At 53.5% G+C, this 23,225-nt stretch overlaps 1 protein-coding gene across 2 annotated transcripts in view; it reads right to left on the bottom strand.

The window, feature by feature from the left end:
- LOC149867944 (aquaporin-7-like) overlaps positions 1-20,503 on the bottom strand; it is a 33,923-nt gene extending 13,420 nt beyond the window's left edge. The window contains exons 1-2 of one of the 2 annotated variants that reach the window (XM_090037613.1): positions 20,194-20,503; positions 2,338-2,464 (exon numbers count right to left, since the gene is read on the bottom strand). In XM_090037613.1, coding sequence (XP_089893739.1) covers positions 2,338-2,427 — 90 coding nt within the window. In that variant the 5' untranslated portion in view covers positions 2,428-2,464; positions 20,194-20,503. Of the gene's footprint in view, positions 1-2,337; positions 2,465-5,957; positions 6,064-20,193 lie in introns of those variants that run through there. The other variant, XM_090037614.1, reaches the window with a different exon arrangement.
- Positions 20,504-23,225: the final 2,722 nt, after the last annotated feature.

The following is a 23,225-nucleotide window of genomic DNA, read 5'->3' as shown; positions in this document are numbered from 1 at the left end:
CCACAGCGCGGGCTCATTACAGGTCTGCTTGCAGGAGCCCAGGTGTGTGGCCTGTAGCACTAATACTATTTCTAAATATAGATAAGTGACAGTGTAATTCCTCTAATGATCACTGCGCTGCCTCTGTCCTCCCTTGGTCCCGCCTGCAATGCGGCTACACCCACTTTCTGGCTCTCGCCTTCAGAGAGGTTGTCAGCTCTTGGAGCAAGGCCTGGCTTTTGACATGTTTACACGGGTCATGGCCACGCGGGGCTCCACCCGTCCCAATCTGGAGCTGCCATCACGTTAATGAACGCTGGCAAAAAGCCAGAGGATCCTGCCCTTCACATTGCCAATCCTTCAACACCACCGGCTTGCCCAGGAGAGGAGCAGGGTGCACTTGCAAGCTTATGTCAGGTGAGAGCAATGCCAAGCTGTCCGCCGCTCTGCACCTATGGGATGTAGTGATGTGCAATGCCCATCAGGGTTACGGCAAGCGCCTATCTATCCACCCCACTTAGAAAATGAGAATTGAAGACACCTCGGGAGGTCACATCTAGTCCAACCCCTGCTCCAAGCAGGACCAGCCCCAACTACATCATCCCAACCAAGGCTTTGTCTACCCAGGTCTTAAACACCTCCAAGGATGGAGACTGCGCCACCGCTCTGGGGAGCCTGTTTTACTTCCTAAGGGTCTGGCCAGTTTGAGCTGATGTGATCACAGGTTCAGTAGATCAAAGTCCCCAAAATGTCTAGGAGCCCCCCAACTCCATGAATGCTCTCGAAAAAAGCCTCGCACCTGTGGTCTTGGAAAGCAGAGAAACTCTTAACTCTCCTCTCCTGAAAGCGGGGATTTTATATTTCATCTGCATGTCACCTGGAGTCAAGCGACTCGACCCCAGCTCTGCCGGGACAGCCCAGAGCGTATGAACTGGGGTCACTGCTCCCGTGACTATGAAATCAGTTGGGACCCTCTCTATCATCAGGTGCTCTACCAATACCTCTGCACGATCTGACTCTTGTGAGTATGAAAAATGAGAAGAAAAAAAATATTGTTTGCTAAGCTCCTGGCACATACCCTGGTGGATAAGCCAAATGACTAGATGCCCTTTCACAGCTGGGTGGGTTGGCAGCAGGCTTTGCTGAGAGTCCACCCCGACAACCCTGCGACCTGGGGTCTACGCATACAACAGAGCGTGAAAAAAATACATGCCCATTTGGTTATGTGCAGGCAATGCCATATGGTTGTGCGTGCAAGCAGGAGACAGGAAGAAGACTAACAGGCACGAGCAGCCCTGGTGTCACTGCAGTGCCCGGTCTCCGGGGCTCCCCTGTGCCCAGCTCTGTACAAACCCAATCCCTGCCCCAGACTCCTGACACCAATGGTTGGTGGAGCAATTCAGAGCAAAGGCAGTATTTTCCTGCCCAGTACCCAGCACAGTGGGGCTATTTGGGTGCTAAAGGAGAAATGCAAGATCCCTTCTGCATTCCCGCTTCCCGCTTTGACTCTTTTTTGATGCCCAGACCACCAAATCATATATTGTAAGGAGAGGTCTGGAGCTGGAAACAGGGCCTCTCGCACTAAGGCCCCAAATCTGCTTCTCCTGTGAGTTATTTGGTGAGAAGTCGTCCGATAAAGAGGCACCATTGCAACGTCAAGCAGCAAGGGAAGACTGGGTGCGATTGGGGCGTGCGTGTCAGTCACTAAGAGGTGCCACCCAAGCCCACGACCCGTCTGGCTCTGAATTAGAGTAATTACTTTTATTAGACACTGGGTTCCACCCCCGTGGGAGAGCAATATGTTTTCTGCTCTGCCCCGCTGGGCAGTAACAAGCCAGGTTGGGAGGGGGAAGCCTCTGGCCCCCAGCCCTGCACTTAGAGTATGTCAGTGGCAGGGTCTGCCCTTGGGCAAGTCCCTTACCCTCTCTGCCTCACCTTCTCCACGTGCATCCCAGGGATCAGGACCCGGGAGACAAGGTGCAGCCTGACTAAGCAGCTGGCTGCTATCGACGAGCTGCTGCTCCGCGGCTTTGGCAACAAACTATTCTCTCGCAACAGACAATTAGACCCGTTGTTTGGTTCCCGGGCTGCTGCGTGGCCCCTTGATCTCTCCACTTCTGCCTTTGCCCCTGACAATAAGCTCATTCAGCTGCCGGGCAGGGCAAACCTGGGCCGAGAGTTAACCCGTAGCAGCCTGCCAGCACCGCAGGTGTCAAAAGGGTCTGGCGTGAGAGCTGCGCCCGGCTGCTGAGTCTTCAGTCTGCTCTGGGAAATGCGCGGGTCAGGCGCGGGCACGCACGGGCCCATGCCCACCTGCGCGGGCACACACACATGCACAACGCAGGCCATGTCCCTTACCATCAGAAGAAAGGTGCCCAGCGCCTCGGCCAGCGCCTCCCGGACCAGCTCGTTGCGGACCGTCAGGATCTTCTGAATTTTCTCCAGCATCCTGCGCTCTGCCGTCAGCTTTCAGCCCACCAGGCCCCTGCGGCGAAAGCAGATTTCATGACACGGGACAGCTCCCTTTTGAGCCGGCTCGCCCCCCCCTCGCCCTCCAACGCCTCCGGTCACTCGATTAAAGATGAACAAACCAATGAAGCAGCAACTAGCCTCAAAGTCCCTTTTTTTTTGTTGCTTTTAAACCCTTTTTTTTTTTTCTCTTTGCACCGGTGAACTCCTGGGGGAAGAGGAGGTCGATCAACATGACAAAGGCGCAACATTGCTAGAAGACAAAATAAACTTTGCTCCTCCGTCAGAGTCCGTCCCCATGGAGACAGGGTGATAAACGTCCCAATTGTAGTCCTCGAGCTGCTCTCGTTCTCCGCGGGCGCAGATCAGCCGGCTCCTGTTTTGTGGCACAATGAGCCGCCTGATGCATCGCAAGCGGGCGCCTTTGAATGGACCGAGTCAGGACTGCTCACCTGGGTGTCTTAGCCCCTGTACTGAAACCAGCTCGCGGAGATTTGCCTTTGGCTTTCTTTGAAAACACCCGAGTCCTGCCCCGACTCTGGTGTGGCACCGTGACAGTACTTCAGGGATGCTGGTCGTAGCCGTGTTGGTCTGAGGACCTAGGCAGCTAACATTATTTTGGGTAAATGTGATATCTTTCACTGGACCAACAAAAAGTTGTTCTTTGCAAGCTTTCGGGTGCAAACACCCTTCTTCAGGCAGAGGGAGGATGAAGAAGGGTGTCGGTACCGGAAAGCTTGCAAGGAACCAGTTTTCTCCAACTATAAAAGATATCACATCTACCCAAAGGGCCGTGACCATGGGTGACGAACGCGGCAGCTAGAGATTCACGACAGTCGGATGTTTCTGTCCCAGCACTTCAGGAAGGTGTTTCTTAAGCTCTGTATCTTGGTCGCCTTTCTCTAGGACAACGAGGAGCCAAAAACTGTTGTCTCAGTTTCCTCTGCTCCTCCGTGTCCCATCCACCCTTGGGTGCTCAGACCTCTCGGTGCCCTGAGCACCTAATCCCCTGCCGGGGGCCAGGAAGACACGAGCCTCATAGGCAGACATTCCCTTTACCCACCTTCCTGACACAGGATCCCTTTCCTCTCATGCTAATACCCTTTGGCTGTTGGATAATCAGCTGTGGGAGCCTGTGGTTTGCATAAGCACAGGGCTTACAAGGCGTGGGACAAGCATGTGGCTCTGGGAAGCAACAAGGAAAACAACCAAGTAAGCCCACCAGTATTGCAGAAACCCGGAAAGGAAGAGACTGACCCCTCTTCCGCAGGACCTAGCACGCGTCCCTGGCCCTGCAGAGTCACGCATCTAAGTGACAAGACTCCCACCGCTTCCACCAGGAGACGTTTCTGCAGCCTACAGGATTTCACTGCCAAGAAGTTTCCCTTGATATCCGTGCCAAATTTCCCCTCCCTAAATGCGATCCCCTTGCTCCTTTTTGCACCCCTTTATCACAACGTTCTCATGCCCGCGGCGTTCCCGCCCCCCCAAACCCCTCTACGGCAGTTATCACATCCTCCTCTTAGTCACCCATTAACCAAATTAAACATATTAACTCCTTTACAGCCCTTCCTTGGAAGTCTGTTTCCAGTTGCTCCATCGTCTTGCTTTCTGCCCTTTCTGCAGGTCGCCGGGCGATGCCCAGGCCTCCTTGCAGAACGCCAGGCCCAGGTGCACGGGGGCTGCACCGGTTTATCACATGACACCAATGCAGACTTCACAGCTCACTATTGCATCGGCAAGCTACACCCATGCACTGGGGTTTCCATCTCGCTGCTACAACCCTTGCTGCAAGGCCTATTGCATCTACCCATCCATACAGTACCTTGCCTCATAGGATGCAGCACAGCTGCCCTGGACAACACTAAGGAAGGAGCCTGTGCAGATTATCTGCTGCATCTCGGCCAGGGAGGGTGTTTTATGCCGAAGGACAAGCCCTCCTCTTTGGAGGGACAGTGTGTTGACATCATTAAGCTGCTTAGCTGAAGAGGTAGTCAACTACAAGCCGCCTGGGATATTAAAGACCATTTAATCAAGAAGAATGATAATCACACGGCTGCGCAGGGCGTTCCTGCCAGCACTTTGGGGTGTTTACCTCCCTAGCACGGAGATGATCCTGTGCCTGGAGGAGGAGTGGTGGCCAAGAGGGCAAAGAGTGCCCAGAGGAGATCCTCCCAGCTTCACGTGTCTCTTGCTAGCTGTGCAATATCCCCACTTCCCCATACTGCGAGTGGGTGTACAAAGGGCTGAGAGGAGACGTGATTTCCAGCACATGCCGTCTTTCTGACATCATCACGCTGCTGCATGGGGGATCTCACAGCATTTCTAACACGAACTCAGACACGAGTGGGTCTGTGCTCCTGCCAGGCTCTGCTAACAGCTCGTCATTTTCTTTTGAGTCCAAATCATAGCAAATCAGACTGGAAAGGCTCTTGGGAAGTCAACGAATCCAGTGCCCTGCTCAGAGCAGGACCGTGCCTGTCTAAATATCCCGGATGAAAACACGCGTCTAAACCTGCACTTAAAAATATCCCCGTGACAGATTCCCTGACGTGGGAAAAAGAGCTGTGACCTCCGGAGCGAGCCGAGAAAGGAAGTGGCTGGGGTGGACCCAGAAGTGTCAGCCAGGAGCTGAGTCTCTATCGGCACAGATGCTTTTACGACCCGGGTCAAAGAGCAGGCGGCGTCACCCGGGGTGTGGCACAGACGGGGAGTCATACCCCCCAAAAAGGGACGGTCATTAACTCTTTCCCTGTGGGGACAGATGGCAAACGCCCCAGAACGACAGAACAACCCCAAACAGCATTGCTGCGTGGAGACGTGCTGGAAAAGAGGAGGAAGACACCCCCCGCATCCATCGCTTTACCACCCACCTCTTTTGTGCCGGTTGCGGGACCGGCCTGCCAAAATCCCACACTTTACGCCTCAATTCTTCCCTGCCCGTGGGTCAGCTGGAGGCTGGCGTGTTCGCCGGGGGGATGCACCGGCCTTTCCCGTTCACCGGTCAAGGATGCATATCGACGGGCAGGGCGCCAGGTGGTTCTACAAGGCGATGACCGCCTTTATCCCTGGGCCTCAATAAGGGGACCCCGAGTAACCCAGCAGGTCCCCGGACCTCCCAAAATGTCAGCATCGCTCCCGTCTCCTTCCTCAGACCCCCGCGGCAGCAGTGCCGGCTGGGCGGCGCGGCTGGCCCGTGCCTGCCGTCCTGTCTCTAGCTCCCCACGTGCCCCCTTTTCTGCCTGGCTGCAACCTTTGCAACCCCTCCAGGCCTGCGGTCTCTTGGCTTCATCTCAGTCCCCTACTGCATGGCCGGCTCCTGTCCCGGGGCCGTTATCTCCGGGAAGGATGAAGGGCTGCTCCCCCCCCCCGAGTTGCTTCGGCCTTCCTTGCCGCCGTCTTTGTGCTAAAATGGGGACCTCCCTCCCCCTCGGCCAAACCGGCCGCGCCGGCGGCCTTGGGGTCGGGGCCCTTAGCTCCGGGCAGGAATCGCGTCTCTGCTGTTTCACCTGTTCGGCCCCTGGCTCTGAGTGCCACTGCCTCGAGGCGCCGCGTCCCGCACCGTCGCCGCGATGCCCCGCCGGCAACTCCCGGGGCGCCTACCGGCCGTTCCGGGCTCTGGAAGTTTCCATGAGCGTCGTCCTTCCGGAGGCGACCGCTGCTGGCCTCCTCCCGTGTCATCTCTTCCTCTTTCTGCCTATAAGTCACTCCTCCGGAGCACGCAAGGGAGGTTGCCACCGCTTTGCTTCAACCACTTCCCCCCCGGCGGCTTCCTCTTCGAAGCCGGGGGTTAGAAGGGTTCGTCCCGTCCAACTCCCCGCACGAATGCGGGATGCGCTGTTTCTACCCCACTGCAGGCACAGCAGTGTCCAGCTCGACGACCTGCACTGAAGGAGATTATAACTTCCCTGCTGGCCTGCTGCACCGACGGTAAGGACGTCTGGGGGGATTTTTCCCCCCAGATTTTAAATCGACGTCGGTGTTGGTGCAATTTAACCACCCTCTGCAGCAAGGGAGGGTAGTTGTTCTCTCTTTTTGCTGCATGGCGGCCTTTAGATACTTCGAAGCTGCTCTCATCTCTCCCCTTATGCCAAATTACCTGGAAACAACCTGGAGAAGAGACCTCACAGCGCTTCTCACACTGACCGAGATGTTCGTTAGTCTGTGCTCCTGCCCATATCGGTGCTAAGAAAGCTTCATTTTTTTTTTAGAAAAACAGGGCTGACTCCTTTGTGTAACAGGAGCAGCATCCAAGGAGTCGGGTCCAATATGCTTCTCTGCAGGAGCTTCCAGCATGATGCCGCAGGTCCCAAGTGAGCTCGACCGTCTCTTCCTCCCTGAGCCACGGACATAAAGGCTGGTGAGTTTGCCCCCTCCGCTCTGTCTGAGAAGGAGGCCTTTGGAGGACGGCTCGGTGGACTGTCTGCAGTGAAGTCAGAGAGAGAGAGCAGGTCACAGATGGGATGGACTTGCTAATGTTAACCAAAGCCAGTCCGGGGAGTGGAACAGGGCCTGTGAAGTGGGAGAGGAAGAATCCCGTTCCTGATTAACCCTGTTCCCTTCTCTTTTCTTTGGGGCTAAGCACAGTCAAAAAGCCTGAGGCTGAATCAATTCAGTCTCCGCAGGTCAGTCTAAGCTGCATAGATTGAGCCGATAAGCAAGTGAACGGACATTCACTTTTGATTCCAGCAATGCAGCCACGTGCCTGCAGTGGCCCAGGCCAGGAGCCAGGGGGTGCTAAAGCACGCCTCCTTGCTGGGCGGGAGCGGACAGCTTGGGCCAAGGCTAGCCCAGCCACCCACCCTGCAAGGGAGGGTTTTGCAGGGGAGGTACAAAGCATCCTGGGATGCTGGGGGAATGTGAGTTAACTTGAATCTGGAGGGGATCTGGGACAGAAGTTCAACAAACCAGTTTACCCTAGCTCAGTAAAATCCATCCAGGTTTATCTTATACCACTCTCGGCCATTTTGGAAGCAGTTTACATGCACTGAACTTGTGTTGCATTGCAGATTTCAACTGGTTTCTGACCACTTATACCGGTTTAGGTGTAATTTCTGTCCCTAGCCTGGAGGGCCAGTTGTGAATGGGTTTCAGGCACAAGCGAGCCCATTTTGATCTGCAGTACTCCAGAAGAGGTGTCACATGCAGCGTGGGAGAATTGGTACCACTTGACGTGGGATGCTCTGTTACAGCAAGGGTGGGCGGTGGAAAAACATTTCAGTTCATGAAGCAAGGCTCGGGCGCTTTGACGGTGATACGATAATGAAGGCAGTGGCTGACAGACAGGGCCAGGGCCCTCCAGCAGCACACACTTAAATTTGCTTTTCAAGTCCTCCCAGCACACTACTTTTTTAAAGCCGCCTTGACAAAACGCTCTGTGCTTCCTTAGACTGTAAATCTCAGGCCTCTCCGTGGATGTCAGCAGGGTCACTCCAGATTTAACCCATGCAACCAAAGCAGAATAACACAGGCCCTAAGTCCTGCCCCTAAAGAGCTTACGATCTAAAGTCGGATGCAGTTCAATTCCCCTGACCCCCTGGTGCAACGTCAAATAATCCCATTGCAATAAACTGATCGTGCTCCCTCTGCAACCCCGCTCGCATTGTGTGCGCCAGTCCTGGCCCATGGGGACTATGACAGGATGTCTCTAAAAAAGCATCAAGCTGAGGGCCCTTCACACATGGTTCAGTTTCAGTCTGTCTGTCCCATGTGAGTTGCTGGGACTCTTTTGCAAGGGAAGGCCTATTTCTACCGATCCATGCTCCAGGAGAGATATTTCTAGGTTTTTTTAGGCTGAGTTTACCCCATATGCTCCCATGTGAGCATTTCTCCATTACAATAATGGAGGGTCACAGGGAAGATATCACATCAAGTATTTCTCCAGGGAGTAGTACCCACACACTGGGAGGCCTCTCCAATTTCTTTGTGTAGGAAATCAAGTAACAAAATCCCCCTTGCTCACAGCATTTGCTCTCATTGGGTCACTTCCAAGTTAATATTCAGCATCTCCGAGGTTTGAACCAGGCTGGGGAAAAACAGAGCTATTTCTGGCTGCACATCAGAAAAAGGTTTTGTAAGAAAGTCCCTCCAACCTGTAAAAATTAAACCAGGATTTCAGCAAGCCAGCCATAGGCCAGCCCCTCCATAGCTAGAATGGAAATGGGTTCCCAGAGGAAGGCTGCTTGTGCCCGCACAGCTTTGCAAAGCCGTATGTTTGCAGAAAGATGAGCTCAATATGAGTTTGATGCTCTGGTTGGAAGGGATCTCCAGGGTCATACAGATAGGATATAGTATTCCTGTACTCTCACACAAAAGCCTGTCCGTCCACATTTCCCACTGAAATCAACTGCACTTGGACTTCAGTGACGGACAACTGGGCAAAATGATGTTCCCCACTAGTTACATTGAGAAGACCGAGGGGGATTGAATAGCAGCCGTCACCTCCCTGCAGGGGGGCTGCAAAGAGGATGGAGCGGGGCTGGTCTCAGTGGGGGCGGATGACAGGACAAGGAGCAATGGGCTCCAGTTGCACAAAAGGAAGTGCAGGTTAGATATAAGGAAAAAATTTCTCATGGGGGGGTAGTAAAGCACTGAAACAGGTTACCCAGAGGGATGGTGGAGTCTACATCCTTGGAGGTTTTTAAGACCTGGCTAGACAAAGCCTTGGCTGGGGTGATATAGCTGGGGCTGGTCCTGTTTTGAGCAGGGGATTGGACTCGATGACCTCCTGACATCCCTTCCAACCTTCATTTTCTGCAACACTATGGTTCTACATTCAGTAGGGTCCCTTATGTTTCTAAAGCACCATTCATCCACAAGACCCCAACGTGAATAAGGGGCACATCCATAAATGTTGGTGCCAGGGGATTAGACTCTGACCAGGAGACCTGGCTTTGCATTGCATGGCAGCAGTCATTTCACCTCACTACATAAATAATTGGGATGAACTGTACAAGGAGCTAAGCAGAGCTAAGCGTGACCGGATTTATATCCTCTGACTTTCGAGCAGGGCCTGGGCAGCACAGCCAGCCTGGCAACGCTGCCATAATGGCTGGTCTACAGATGGCCATTACAAGTAAGTCTATCTTGCCTCTCCTTTCACACAAGGGCAACAGAGGGTGGTGGATGCATGAGGAAGCAATGCCAGCTCCACCCATCAGCTCCCTTTCTCCCCTCTCTGAGTTAAGCAACCAGTGACAAATATTGATTTTTACCCGGTTGTCCAGCCACCAACATCCATCCTGCATATAGAAGGTTGTAGATCAAGGTGTCAGTGTGCTTTACTCATGTCACTAAGCTACAGTTAGTTTGGCCTCCAAAGTATAAGGAGTGGACCAGCTTGCTAAGGCTGGGAGCCAACTCCAGCATGAGACCCAGATGACACCCTGACTGCTTGAGCGGGTGCTGCCGGTGCTTAGGGCACCCATCCACAACCAACGTGATGGTCACTGGTGGTAACAGGCCAGGCCTTGAGCTCAACCAGGCAGGTGGAGCTGTCCTCCCTTGAGGTTGTCCCACCATGAGGAATACCCCTCTGCCCGACGCTGCTCTTGCTACTGCACAGGCTCTAGGGCATGTTTGTACAGCTGTCTCCTGAGACCCCGCGTTTTTCAAAACTGTTCTCCCCAGCAGCTGCATCCCTTCATCTCTCCAAATCCCCCCTGGGCTCAGATCTCTCCCCGAAGAGCTCAGGGTTAAGATGAACTTTAGGCAGGGAAAAATCCCAGCTCATATTAAGACTTTAATATGAACCAAAAATAATGTTTTCCAGGGAGCCAGGAAGATGGTGAACAGCTGAAGCATCTCTCCTGATCCTTTGCTGGGGTCTTGGTCTCTCCAGCTTCCCCTTCACTTGTCATCCCTTCCTGTCTCAGCCTTGACCTTGCTTCTAATGAAGACAACAATGATTTTGAGGGCTCGGTCTCATAAAGCTGTCAGTTCCCCCTTAAAAGCTACTGGCTGTCCTCGATCGGCAGAGAGAACCAACTTGCCGAAGCTTCTCCTTCAGTTACAAACTTCTCAGTAGCTAGGGTCAGGAGGGACCTGAACAGATCATCTAGCCTGAACCCCTGCCACAGGCAGGAATGAGTGCTGGGTTCACAAGAGCCCAGACAGGTGATCATCCAACCTCCTCTTGAATTTGCCCAAGGTAGGGGTGAGGACCACGTCCCTGGGAAGTTTGTTCCAGATTTTGGCTACCCTAACTGGGACCTCCTGCCCTTGTAGGGAGCCAGTGAAGATGCAGCGATGTGACCAAGGACATGCAGAAGGTCTTTGACAGAGGCAGGAAGCAAGCTCTACCCTCCCAGCTCCCTGACAACTGGTCTTAACCCCAAAAGCCTCCTTCTGCTCATGTCTTCACTGGCATTTTACTTATCTCCCAAGAAGAGACAGGTCCCACCATGATATGAACTGCTGGCCCCAATCCCATTACTAGAGAGATGAGTGGTTTCGGGCCTGTTCCCACTGCTGCCTTTCCCCCCCTCTCCTTGCTACATTCTCCACCTGAAGGACGTGAAACAAGGTGGTTGCCGAGTCCCGGTGCTGATAGCACCTGACGACCCAGGAAGTGGAAGTGAAGGGTCAGATGACCCACAGTCCACTATATAAGCCCAAGCTTTAGACCAGAAAGGGGCAGTCTGGCCAAGGGAGACACTAGGGCCAGAACCATCCTGGGACATTGCTGTGCCTGGAGATGGGCAGTGTTATTTTGGAGCTCTTCATCTTATTTCCCGGAGGATCGGATTGTGGCTGAAGGGGAGGCAGAGACCACTGAAAGGGGTGCCTATGAACACCCCAAACTCAAAGCTCAGCCAAGCAGGCAGAGTAGGAGTGAGTACAATTTGGGACCGCTAGTTTACAACAAGGCACATATCATGAGTTTTGGAGGTCACAAAGTGTGACCCAAAGTTAAGCCAGGAGCCAGCAGCCCTGAATAGTGGGTTCTCAACTTGAAGGCTCAACCAAAGCAAAAGTGGGACAGGCCAGGGAGCTCTGGACCAGATAAGGGCCCATTTCTGTAAAGCGTGCCTAGCTCCTACTGAGTTTACATCAAGACGTGGCAAGCAAAAAGACTAAAAGGGAGTGGACGGAGGGCACAGAGGGTGGAAAGCTCATCGTGACACCCGTGGAGTGCCTACACCTGCTCACACAAAGGCTATACTAGATGTCAGTCGCCCTACAGTGAAGAAGACCCATTTCCTTTGCTGGTGTAGATGCAGCCTCAGGTCAAGCAACGGACTCTCGGTGTGGAAGGTCCCACATCAGTCATACCCAAGTAGTGACGCTGGTGCCAACACCTACGGCACTTTGGGGGAGCTGGGCAAAGCTTTACTCCTCCACGCTCTGTATGACTGCTCCTCTGAAGGCAGAGATTGCATAGGAACCAGTCCTGCTGCAGCGGTTTCATGGGATTGGGCCACAGACAATATTCTCCCATCTGGTTTCACATCAGAGCTGTCTCCTCTGCCCCCCGGAGCTCATTTTCCACTCAATCGCTCCTCATCAAAGCTGTAAATGTTACTGTGTCACTGCGAGGCCAGGCTTCTTCCCATAAAACATTAACTCTGCTCACCCGAGTGGCTCAAGCAGCATTCCCTGGTACCAGAGGTGCTCATGAACCCTGAAGATAAAAGAGTTATGGGGCTGGTCCCAGCCCTGGGCTCTATGTCATGACACCCCTTTCACCCCCATGTCTCCTATACGACCCCTTCGGGGAACGCAGAGACTCGTCCTGGGCAAGCAGTGGCTGCAGGGGGGCAGGCAGGATGCAAAGCTGTGTCTCATGCTCGTGGCTTTCTGAGGAAGGAGCTATACAGCTGCTGGGTACTCTCGACTACTGTAGGCTGCGGGGAGGGAACAGCGCTCAGCACCAGCAGGACTAGGCTCTCAATTGACAAGAAACACAGGAACGTGTTGGGGGAACGTGGCAGCGTCCGTGCATCAGGCCTTGGTGTGGAAGCCTCTGTGATGTGGGGATTTTTCTTTCGCTGATGAGCAGATTTAGCAGATCTGATTTCCTCCACCCACTCTCCTCAAACCTTGCTTCCTCCCGTGGCCTAGTAATCCCAACGTTGCCCTCCATGAAGGGTGACTCATGGGACACATGTTGAACCCCACAGCTTTGCTTGAGCCCGGTGGTTCTCATTCACATTCCTCTCGAGGGTACCACACGCTGTAAGATGTGCACACATGGTCACAGGATAAACGCTAAGATTTCAAACAGGGACTCAGGTGTTAAAGCTGTTCTGACCGATTGTGGTCTTCCTGAGTTCATTGCAACAGAAGAATTGCTCTAGTACTTTTCTGCAGTCACAGAGCAAGTGAAAATGAAGAACTGGCATTTTCCAAGGGATACTTTGAGTCTGGCAGAGGTGCCTTGCCTCTACAAAGGTTGAAAACCACTGCTTTAGTGTCATTCATCACGTGTCCCTCATCTCCGTGATGCCTGTCCAGATCACAGCTCTTTGGGGCAGGAAGCTTGTTTTACTTGCCACTATGCTGTCCTGTACATACTTGGAGCTACAAAACTACAGTCTTTCTTATTATCACACTGGGATCTCGTTTGTGGCCTTGAAAAGTGCTGGTGAAAGATGGGAAGCCCTGAAGATCTCAAAGTTCAACCGTGGGTAATTTGGTTTTAATAAGTCAACAGGTTTTTACTGGTATCCACCAAACTCCTCCTACCGCCATCAGAGGGCAAGTCACCTTGGTTTGGGACAGAAGTTGCATGAATTGTTGCATCAATCAGTTAAGTCTGATCTGATACTACATTCAACCAGGTTTATCTCAAACTGGTTTTGGTCATTTTGAAACTGGTTTACGTGCACTGAACTTATGTTCAGTTTAAACCAGTTTCTGATCACTTAAACCAGTTTATGTGTAACGTCTTGTCCGTAGCCCTTCTGTCCAGCCTGGCTTGGTCCTCGCTGCAGGCTCATCTCAGCTGCAGGCTTGGTAAGCTGTTTACAGATGTCTGGAGAGATGGAAAGCTCATGGGATTTCATTTAGCCTGAGTGGAGCTGCTTTCAATTAATAATTGAAACAGACCCGGGAAGAGAAGCAGGGGGAGAACTTCCGCCTCCAACCAGAAAGCTTTGCCCTGTCTGGATAAAACTCCCCTTTGCTAACACTGGCACCATCTTCACCCCTGGGAATCACCCCTGCGGGGGATGCGGGGGCCCAGCCTACTGAAAGAGAGACATCAACATCCAGGAAAGGTCTCTTATGACAGTCCTGATGCACAGAGCGATTGGTGGGGAAGGAGATGGGTGGGTGATCACTGAACATGGGGCTTTCACCTCTGTTCAGCCAGTTTGAAACCCGTCCCAGTGCTCAGGGGTCAAACGCTATGGCAATTTAGCAGCATCCAACAGACAGCAAGTGCCCAGCACGCGATGATGCTAAGTGGACATCTCAGCAGGGAGGCCCAAGAGCGAGCTGTCCCCGGGGGCTGAACTTGCCTTTCCCTCTCCACTGTCGGGGCTGTGAGAAGTTGCTGTGGAAAGCCCTTGCAGTGCTGGCATCTCTTCTCTTAAAACCAGCCGCCTGTGTCCTCAAAGGTAGCGGCTCTCCCTTTCCCCTGGCTGTTGCTGCTGTTGTTTCTCTGTTGTACACCTGACTTTTGGAAGAGATGTAAAACCTCTAGTTATTGTGGTGAGGAAGGACCCTTTTCAAGGAGCAGATTATCCCACCAGCACCTCTGCCTGGGGTCTGGGCACCATCCCCTGAAGGATGAAACATTAACTGTTGGGGGAGGTAGGATCCAGGCTCATCAGTCCATTGGCCAGACCTGGTGTTAAAATTCCTGTTGCTGGACCAGCCTCCTCATGTCCATCTCGACCTACTGTATATAATGACTTTCCCTGGGACCAGATAAGCTCGGGGCGGGGGGGTGTCTATTGATACCTCTTGGTTTAAAGGCAGTGAGGCCATGTCAACATTAAGCTTATCTTCTGAAGGCTGCCTACAGCTCATAGACTTAACATCTTAGAAAATGTGGGTGGGAAGGGACCTCAGGGGGTCACATCTAGCCCAACCCCGTGGTCAGAGCAGGACCAGCCCCAACTGCATCATCCCAGCCAAGGCTTTGTCTACCCGGGTCTTCAAAACCTCCAAGGATGGAGACTGCACCGCCTCTCTGGGGAGCCTGCTCCAGTGCTTCACCGCCCTTCTTGTGAGAGTTTTTCTTCCTAATATCCAACCTCAACTTCCCTTGCTGCAACTGGAGCCCAGTGCTCCTTGTCCTGTCATCTGCCCCCACTGAGACCAGCCCAGCTCCATGCTCTTTGCAGCCCCCCGGCAGGGAGGTGAAGGCTGCTGTTCAATCCCCCTCGGTCTTCTCTTCTGCAGACTCAATAAACCCATTTCCCTCAGCCTCTCCTCCCCAGTCATATCCCCCACTTCCCAAACCATTTTCCTTGCCCTCCACTGGACTCTCTCCAATGCATCCCCATCCTTTCTGTAGTGGGGGCCCACAGCCGGACACAGATGTGGCCTCCCCAGTGCTGAACAGAGGGGAAGGACCACTGCCCTGGATCTGCTGGCGACACCCCTACCAGTGCAGCTCGGGATGCTGGTGGCCTCCTTGGCTATAAGGGCGCACTGCCGGCTCCTGTTCAGCTTAATTTATGTACATACCCTCCACCCATATTGTCCACTGCAACCCCCAGGTCTTTTTCTGCTGTGAAAAAGCTTACATAAATTAAGTTTGTTTATGTTACGGGGGGGCAGGGGGGGTGCACATGAGTCACAGGTGCCACCTCACGGGTGGCCCACGGAGGGCCGCTCTACACCCGTTTCCCTACACCCGGTCCCCTGTTACAGTTCCCCTTCTCAGGCCACCCCCACTCTCCCTGCCATACCATGATGGCAAAATGAATACATTAGTTAATGTATTAAATAATACATGAATGTATTAATTACATACATTAGGGGAGGCTGCCTGGAGTTCATGCCTTGCCCAGCCCTGCTCATTCGGCTGCCAGCTGACTCAGCCCTGGCCGTGGCAGGGCTCCCCCGTAACCATTTGTCCAGGCTCCCCTGACCCAGTCTCTCTCTCTCTGGGGTCTGGGCCTAGCTGCCCACCAGGTCCCCAACCCCACTGGGGTCGACTGGGGCCTCGGCCCCTCACGATATGGGGGGAGGGTCTCTGGGACCCTTCCCCTGAACCCCTTCTCTCTGGTCCTCTGTTCAGGCCTCAACCCCACCGGTGCCTGATCGTCAGCCCTTGGCCCCAAGCACAGCCCACCCCCCCAAGGCTTCTCTAGGATCACACGCTGGCCCCTGAGCCCCTCCTGTGCCTGGCGTTTGGCCCCTCACCCCCCCAGGCACATCCCCTTTAGGTCTCCTCCCTCTGCCCCTCCACCCTTCGGACACGTGCCCCCCTAGACCTCGCTAGGCTCATGCCTGGATCTTGGCTTTCTCAGCCTTGCCCCTGCTTGCTCTGCCTATCCCTTTTGCAGGGTGGCTGCCTCATCCCTTACGGACACAACCTGGTCCTACAGTCTAATATAAACCCCAAACAACAGCAAACGAAACGTAGACTCATCTCCCACCTATGTAGCCCACCTGTACACTCCAGACTCAGGCCTATATGGCCCTCGCTCCTTCGTCTGCCAGTCACCCCGCCTGGCTGGTTGCTAATAGGGTCTAAATGCTCGTTCCCTGTTCAGCAGACAAGGGTTCATCTGTCTGCAGGCTGGGCCCTGCAGCCCTTTCAGCTGAGCTCCCTGCAGGCTGCACCCACAATGCCACTCCTTTCTCCCTTCCTCCAAGTAACATGGGGATAAGGGTCCTCTGTTACAGTGTAAATGTGCATATCATATTATATATCATATTATATATTGCAATAATATAATATAATGCAGTGCAATTCAATAGTACAGTATTGTATAGCTGAGTAGAGAACAGTATGATAAAATGCAATGTGATGCAATGTAATATCCCTGAACTTCTGCTGCCCCCTGGCTAAGATGATGTCCGGTACTGTCATTATTTAGACACTAATTAAAAAAGAAATCATATGCGTGTGTGAGGCACCTGTGACACACAAACACCCCCCCCCATGCATGCACACACCATGTAACATAAACAAGCCTAACTTATGTACGCTTTTTCACAGCAAGGCCACGAGGAGGCAGCCAAACCCTACGGCAGACCTAAGAGGTTCCCTGCTGGCATCAGAGAAGAGTTAGCAGCCTGTATTTATTTTTTTTAAATGCACGTATTCATTTAAACATGCACGTGCTGATTTAAAAGCCTGCGTATTTATTTTGCGGTTACACCTGACGGACGCAGCTGTGGTCTGTAGCCTACAGCTCGTTGTGCTTGGCGCTCTCCAAACAGAGACTGTCATGCCCCCGGCTAGCAGAGGTGACAGTCTGTGCATCAGAGAGCAAGGCGATGCAGAGATGCAAGGGCAGTTCAGGTCGCTGGCCCTGAGCTGGCGTGGGTACCGGCAGCAATGCGACTATGGCAGCAAGGCCTGCCCTGGGCCCGGGGCAAGTGCTAGCAACAGCCCAGCCAGCTCATTCAAAACTCAGCTAGGAACAGCTACAGCCCAGTTGCGAGGACACTGCTGGACTGCAGGGCAAGCTCCCCCCGAAAGCTATGGGGGCAGTACGCGAACGGCTGCCCTCTAAGCCCCATCATCTCTCAGCTGGCTCTGGAGCCCCTCGGTGATCACGGGGGAGCATGGCCCGGGGGGCTCACAAACATGCTGGCCTCTGCGGAGGATGCAGTGCTCCTTGCAAAGAGGCCTAATGAACTCCGGAAGATGCTGGACACCAGCTCTGAGGCGGCTGCTCAGGCTGGGGCTGTGGTTCAATGCGTCCCAGCGTGCCTCACTGCACAGGGACTGCTGAGCGAGAAACTGTTATGACCCCTCTCGTCGTGATGCAGGATAAGACCAGGCGCCAAGAGAGCCAGCTTTGTGCAAGGAAGAGACCGTCTCTAGAGAGTACATTGATTTCATAGCTTTCATAGACATTAGGGCTGGAAGGGACCTCGGGAGATCGTTGAGTCCAGCCCCCCGCCCAAAGGGCAGGAAGTCAGCTGGGGTCATAGGATCCCAGCAAGATAAGCATCCAATTTACTCTTGATATTATCCAGTACGTAGCCTATCGAGAAAAAGGCAGACATGGAGCAAACTGGCTGCCCCGGTGCACCCTCCCTCTCTGGATTAGTCTGAGTTTTGTCCTTCTCTGTCCACAGAGAAACCACTCCGCCCTCGCGACTTCCCAGTCGTCCGCGAAGCACTATCCGCACTCAAAAGACCAGGAACCAGAATACGTCCTTCAAAGGCCAAGTTTCTTCTCCGTCCCTTCCCTTTGACTCGAGCCACAAGCATCGCGGATGCCTCTGAGCAGCCTGGGCATCTCCAGGCAGGCGGTACCTCCACTGACAGCGACATCACATCCTCGCGTGCAGAGGAGGAAGCTGCTTTGTCCCCAACTACCCATCCACTGCCTGAATCTCGTGCAGCAGCTAGGCCATCTACTTCTAGCCCTCTGCTTCTCGTGTGTGCTCGCCGGTGGCTGCCTCCACTTCTCTCGCCCCTTCCGGTTTTCTCACCCACGTGCTCACCATCCCACCTTGTTTGCACCGACTCCTCTCTTTCTACTTCCCATCTGCCTACCAAAGCCATCTCTCCACTAGTTACTGGGTCCTCCTGGTCCCTACAGGATTGCGCTGGCAGCAGTGTTAGACCGAAGGTTGGGCTTGTCCACACAGTGAAGCTCCTAGGAAGGGAAGATGGTAGCTACTAATGTCCCATGTTCACACTCTTCATGAGAGCTAGCTTGCTTCTGTGTGAAACTCATGCCCAAGCCGACTTCCACAGGGCCACAGGAAATTAAGGCTGGAAGATCATCTCGTCTACCCCGCTGCTCAAGGCCGGAGCATCCCTGACTAAATCATCCTGCTGAGTGTCTGTGCAACCTGCTCTTGAAAGTTTCCAAGGATGGAGGAGTTTTCACCACTTCCCTAGGTGCTTATTCCAATGCCTCAGGGTCAGAAAGTCCCTCCTCATCTCCAGCCTAAATTTCCTCTGCTGCAGCCTGAGGCTATTGCTCCTTGTCCTATCCCCTATGGCCACAGAGAAAAGCCCATCTCCATCCTCTTTATAACCACCCTGCAAGGATTTGAAGACTGTGACCAAATCCCACCCCGGTTTTCTCGTCTCCTGGCTAAATAACCCTAGTTCTTTCAGCCTTTCCTCGTCAGTCTTGCTTCCCAGTCATTTCCGTTGCCCTGCTCTGGACTCTCCAGTCTGTCCGCATCTTTCTTGAAGCCCAGGGTGAGACGCAAGACACCGGGAATGGTCTCACCAGTGTTGAATAGAGAGTGGGAGAATCACTTCCCTCAATCTGCAAGCGACACTCCTGTTGATACAGCCTAGGGTGCCTTTCCTGCCACAAGGAAAGGCTCGTATTCAGCGCACGGACCACCGCAACCCCCAGGCCTTTCTCTGCAGTGCTGCAGCCTGCTCCTTTCCCACGCATTTCTGCATGCAGTCGCTCTGCCCAAGTGCAGCACTTTTCCCTCGTCCTTGCTGAATCTCATCTCATTAACTATGGACCACTTCCCCAAGGTGTCCAGGCCATTCTGGAGCCAAGCCCTGCCCTTTGTACTTTGTGGTAACCTCCTCATGAAACAAACCCTTCGATTCAGAGCCAGGAGGGGCTTTGATCAATCCCGGTGGAACGAGAGGGCAGCCCCCACTCCAAACTTCAAGCACAGGAAGGAGCAGAAAGGGAGACAGGAGCAACAGGGTTAATCCCACCCTCAGAAATCCAGCCTCGAAGCTTCAGCAGTTTTCCTTGAAGCATCCTTCCTTGGTAGGGTAGACTACAACCTGCTGGCGCGAGTAGCGTGAGCTGCTTCAGCAAGGACCTGAGTTCAGCTAAAGGTGTCTGACTATCAGAGGAGAAAAAGCAAAACCCTCGGCGATCCTTAGCTTCATCGGAAAGGCTTGCGATGTGCAACAGCAGAGGGATGCATTGCACGATCCGGGGGAGCCCTTCGGGTCTGAGGTCTCTTCCCCTCTCTGGGGCAGCAGAAAATGAGCGCTGGAGAGAGCCTGCTGGGATTGGGATAGACAGGAAACCGTGGGTGTCTGCTCTCCTGTCCGCTGCATCCCTGGGGAAGCTCTCCTCCACCGGCGAGGGCTGCTACTGCCACGGGGGCCAGGAGGAGAGTGGGAAAAGGGTGCAGAGGACACCTCGTCCTCCCACGGTGAAAGATGGGTAATAGTCCTTCTTATCAGGAACAGGAGTAGCAGGGTTTGCCATCCCCAGCTACTGCAGATGGTATCTACATCCTTTTCATAGAGCAAGTAGGTGTTTTGCCCCTTTTCTCCTACCGGGTGGCTATCCCAGAGGCCCACTTCTCCGACGGGTGCCCAACCTAAGTGAGTTCGTGACCACTTTATACCCGTTTGCTCTTGTACCAACACTGTCCTTCAGCACAGAGCATCCTTTCCCCCTCCCTAGTGTTCACCCCACTCGAGGGATTTAAACCAAGAAATGCTCCCTCCCCCCGCACAGCTCAGCCTTTGTGCTGCTGAAGCAGGCAGGTTTTTCGGTCCCTCCTCATCAGGCAGACTCCTTATTCTCCCATCCACCCTCGCAGCCCTTCTCTGCACCTCTTCCCATCTGAATTCATCCCTCCTGAGCACGAGTCAGGCTTGGAGGGCATAATCCAGGGCTACTTACAAGGGGAGAAATGCTTGCCAATCTGTCCTACCTCTCTTGCTACGTCTAAGGACCACGTTTGCCTCTTTGCATCCTGCTCACGGTGCCGTCTCGCTGCAGGTGAGTCTTACACCCTTTCTCTTCCTCCTCTCTCACTTCCAGCTGGGGAGCTCCCGGCTCGGAGCACCGTTAGTCCCGAGGCACATAAACTTGCCCTTTGTCCCGTCACATCTCTTCCTGTTTCTATTCCTCTGGGGCATCCGGTTCTTCTTACACGTGTCCTGACAAAGTCTCCATCCCAGTGCCCCGAGCACTTCATCAGCACACTTCTATCTTGGCACGACTGCTGTTCGAGCCCAGTCCCTCAATCAGTCCCCAAAAACTGCACCCCTCCGACCCAACACTTCCTCTTCAGTTGCTGCAACTCCTCCCCGCCCATTGCATCCTTCCCCACCTCGTGGGTTTTCTCTGCATTAGCTGTAAAGAGGAAATGAGAGTTTCTATTGCCTGCTGCTCAGCGATTTGCAGCGTGACCTTTGGCAATGCCCGTGGCCTCCCTTTCTCCCTCTGTTAAGCAACGGCGATTCTTACCTTGCAGGGGAGAAAGGAGGGAGGACAGCCCCTGTGTGCACTCCCACCGGGCACCGATGGAGCGCGCTCTCGTGTGGGACCCTCCGTTTCCCTAGGCAAGGGCAACAAGAAGCGGGGCGCAAAGCTGCCGCAGCCCAGCTCAATAAAGCGATCACAGGGGTGAGCAAATGCCAGGTAATCCCTGCAGGGACTGTGTCAGCAGGACGAGGATTAGGTGGTTGTTACTGCTCATTAGGCCGAAGGAGCCGAAGAGCCTATCGAGGAAGAGCGGCGAAGTGGGGTCACGTCCTCCACAGCAGCACAGCCGGCAAGCCCACCCTTGCTGGGCCAGAATAGGGGACATCTCCAAAACACCGGCGAGGAGACTTGGTGCCAGGACTCCCGGGATCCATGCCTCGCTCTGACACTGACTCACTGGGGGACCCTTGGTATCCCCATTATTAAATGACCCTGGGGGGATGGGAGGCTCAATTAGCAGCTGGATGAGCTTTGCTCCCATTTTGCCTGTCACTTCATCTTGCATCTGTGTCTGCACCGACTGGGGTAGCGATTCCCAAGCTAGAGGAGGGGAGGACTGGTTCATCAGCTCAGCACTGGCAGTAGCCTAACTCGTGGCACTCTCAGCTTCAAGAGGTGCTTAGTAACATTTACCTAGTGTGTCCACATGGGGAGGTGAGGCAGTGGTCCAGTTTAGGGCACGTTATTGCTCCGAGTGACCAAGGCTATGCATCTGGTTTCTACCTGGTGAACGAGAACCAGCACCTAATTTGCTCCAAATTCTCTTCTCCAGTGCAGTGCTGGGTTGGTATTTTATTTGCTGGTGATAGGTTCTCATTGAGTTACCGGGAGCTGGCACCTCTCTGATAAACAGAAATACTCTGAGCAGGATCTGGGAGGAAATAGCTCTGCATCCCAAGGAAATAGCTCTGCTAATGTGCAGTAAATGTCACCAAATAACTGCACCAGTGCTATGGCACAGTAACCCTGGGTACTGTGCATTTATGGCATTTAGGGCTTTCTCCTGAGACTTGGCTTTTGTAGCAGTGATCCCTCAGGTGCCCTCAAGAAACCAAGAAGGTGCACATGGGATGTCCCTTGATCTTCCCTTGGCACTGAAATGCAGCAGCTTTTGCAGCAAGGGCTGGAAAGTTTCCAGCCTTTGGGAGTGATGGTAGGAGGAGATGGGAAGAGCACAGAAAACTAGCATGACCTCAACAAGCGGTCTCCTCCCTCCCAGGCACCACCTGAAACAAAGAGATGGGAGATGATGAGGCTTCCTGGGGGCCTAGCAGGGTTACAGCAAAACCACCTTCCCCACCTGGTCCAAAGCTGGATCCCTAGGAGGCACAGGAAGGCACCAGGAGAAGAGACCCTTACCCATCAGGCTGCTGCTGCTTTTTCTCAATAAATCCCAGGTGACCCGGGTCCCGGTTCAAGGTACAGGATGCTGTTGGTGCCACTGGCTGGATTGACTGAGTTGGGATTTTGGAGTCTGGGACCTTTCCTCCTTGCCCCAATGGATGGGAACCCAGGCAGGCACAATACCAGATCATCATCTGCTGGGATGGGATAGTCTTCTGTCCCCGCCAGATGTATCAGCTGCTGTTACCCCCAGAAGCTGCTACAGGAAGGGACGGCATCAATGAGGAAACTAAGTCTATAGCCTCAGAAAAATCTTGATTGACCAATTGTGGGTTTGTGCCACCTATCCAAATGACATTTCACTATGTCTACAAACTCTTCCGGGTGTTTTTTTCCTCTGCCACTACCACCTGTGGCTAATGTCATGGACCCAGCTCTTCCTCATCTCTGAATCCATCTTCTCCAGACACGGGGCTATCTTGGTGGCAGTGATGGGGCCACACGGGTGAAGACTTGAACCGTGTTATCTGCAACTGTCTACCCCCCAGACTTAAAACAGCGGATCCAAAGCCCATTGAAGTCAACAACAAGACTGCGATTTATTTCTGAGGCTCCGGTTCATAACCTTAAGAGTTAAAAAACACACGTATCATTGAACAGGAGCTTGAGGCTCTTTGAGAGGTGTTTCACCCTCCCATCTCAAATGGCTTTTTCTCCTAACGGGCCTGCTGCGATGTGTGATGCAAGGTTTGGTCATTAAACCAACACGGCAGCACATCCTCCCCACCGATTCAAGACCTAAGGACCCAAAATCTCACACCCCTCATACTCCCACTTATCTCCAAAGCCCTTTTCGAGCCACCTCAGCTCTCGGCACGAGGAGGGAAGTGCATAAGTCCCAAAGAAAAGGGATGGCACAGAGAACATCCCCTCCATCAATCCCCTCCCTCTCTCCTCTCGCTAATCAGCCCCAACTCCACTGCTTCCCACAGCCATGGCGGCAGTAACGCAGCCCAAGCAGAAATGCTGCCAATCTCCCACATGTGCTGGTCTGCGGCCACTTAGGTCTTTACAAGGCAAACCCAGCATCTTCGGCTCCGCGTGGAAGTCAACGGAAAGCCAATGCAATGC

The sequence above is a fragment of the Crocodylus siamensis genome, chromosome 3, assembly GCF_052110815.1.
Source record: "Crocodylus siamensis isolate JL-2025a chromosome 3, ASM5211081v1, whole genome shotgun sequence".
Taxonomy (NCBI): Eukaryota; Metazoa; Chordata; order Crocodylia; family Crocodylidae; genus Crocodylus; species Crocodylus siamensis.
The sequence above is the reverse complement of the archived record's forward strand: the minus strand, read 5'-3'. Positions and strand labels throughout refer to the sequence as shown.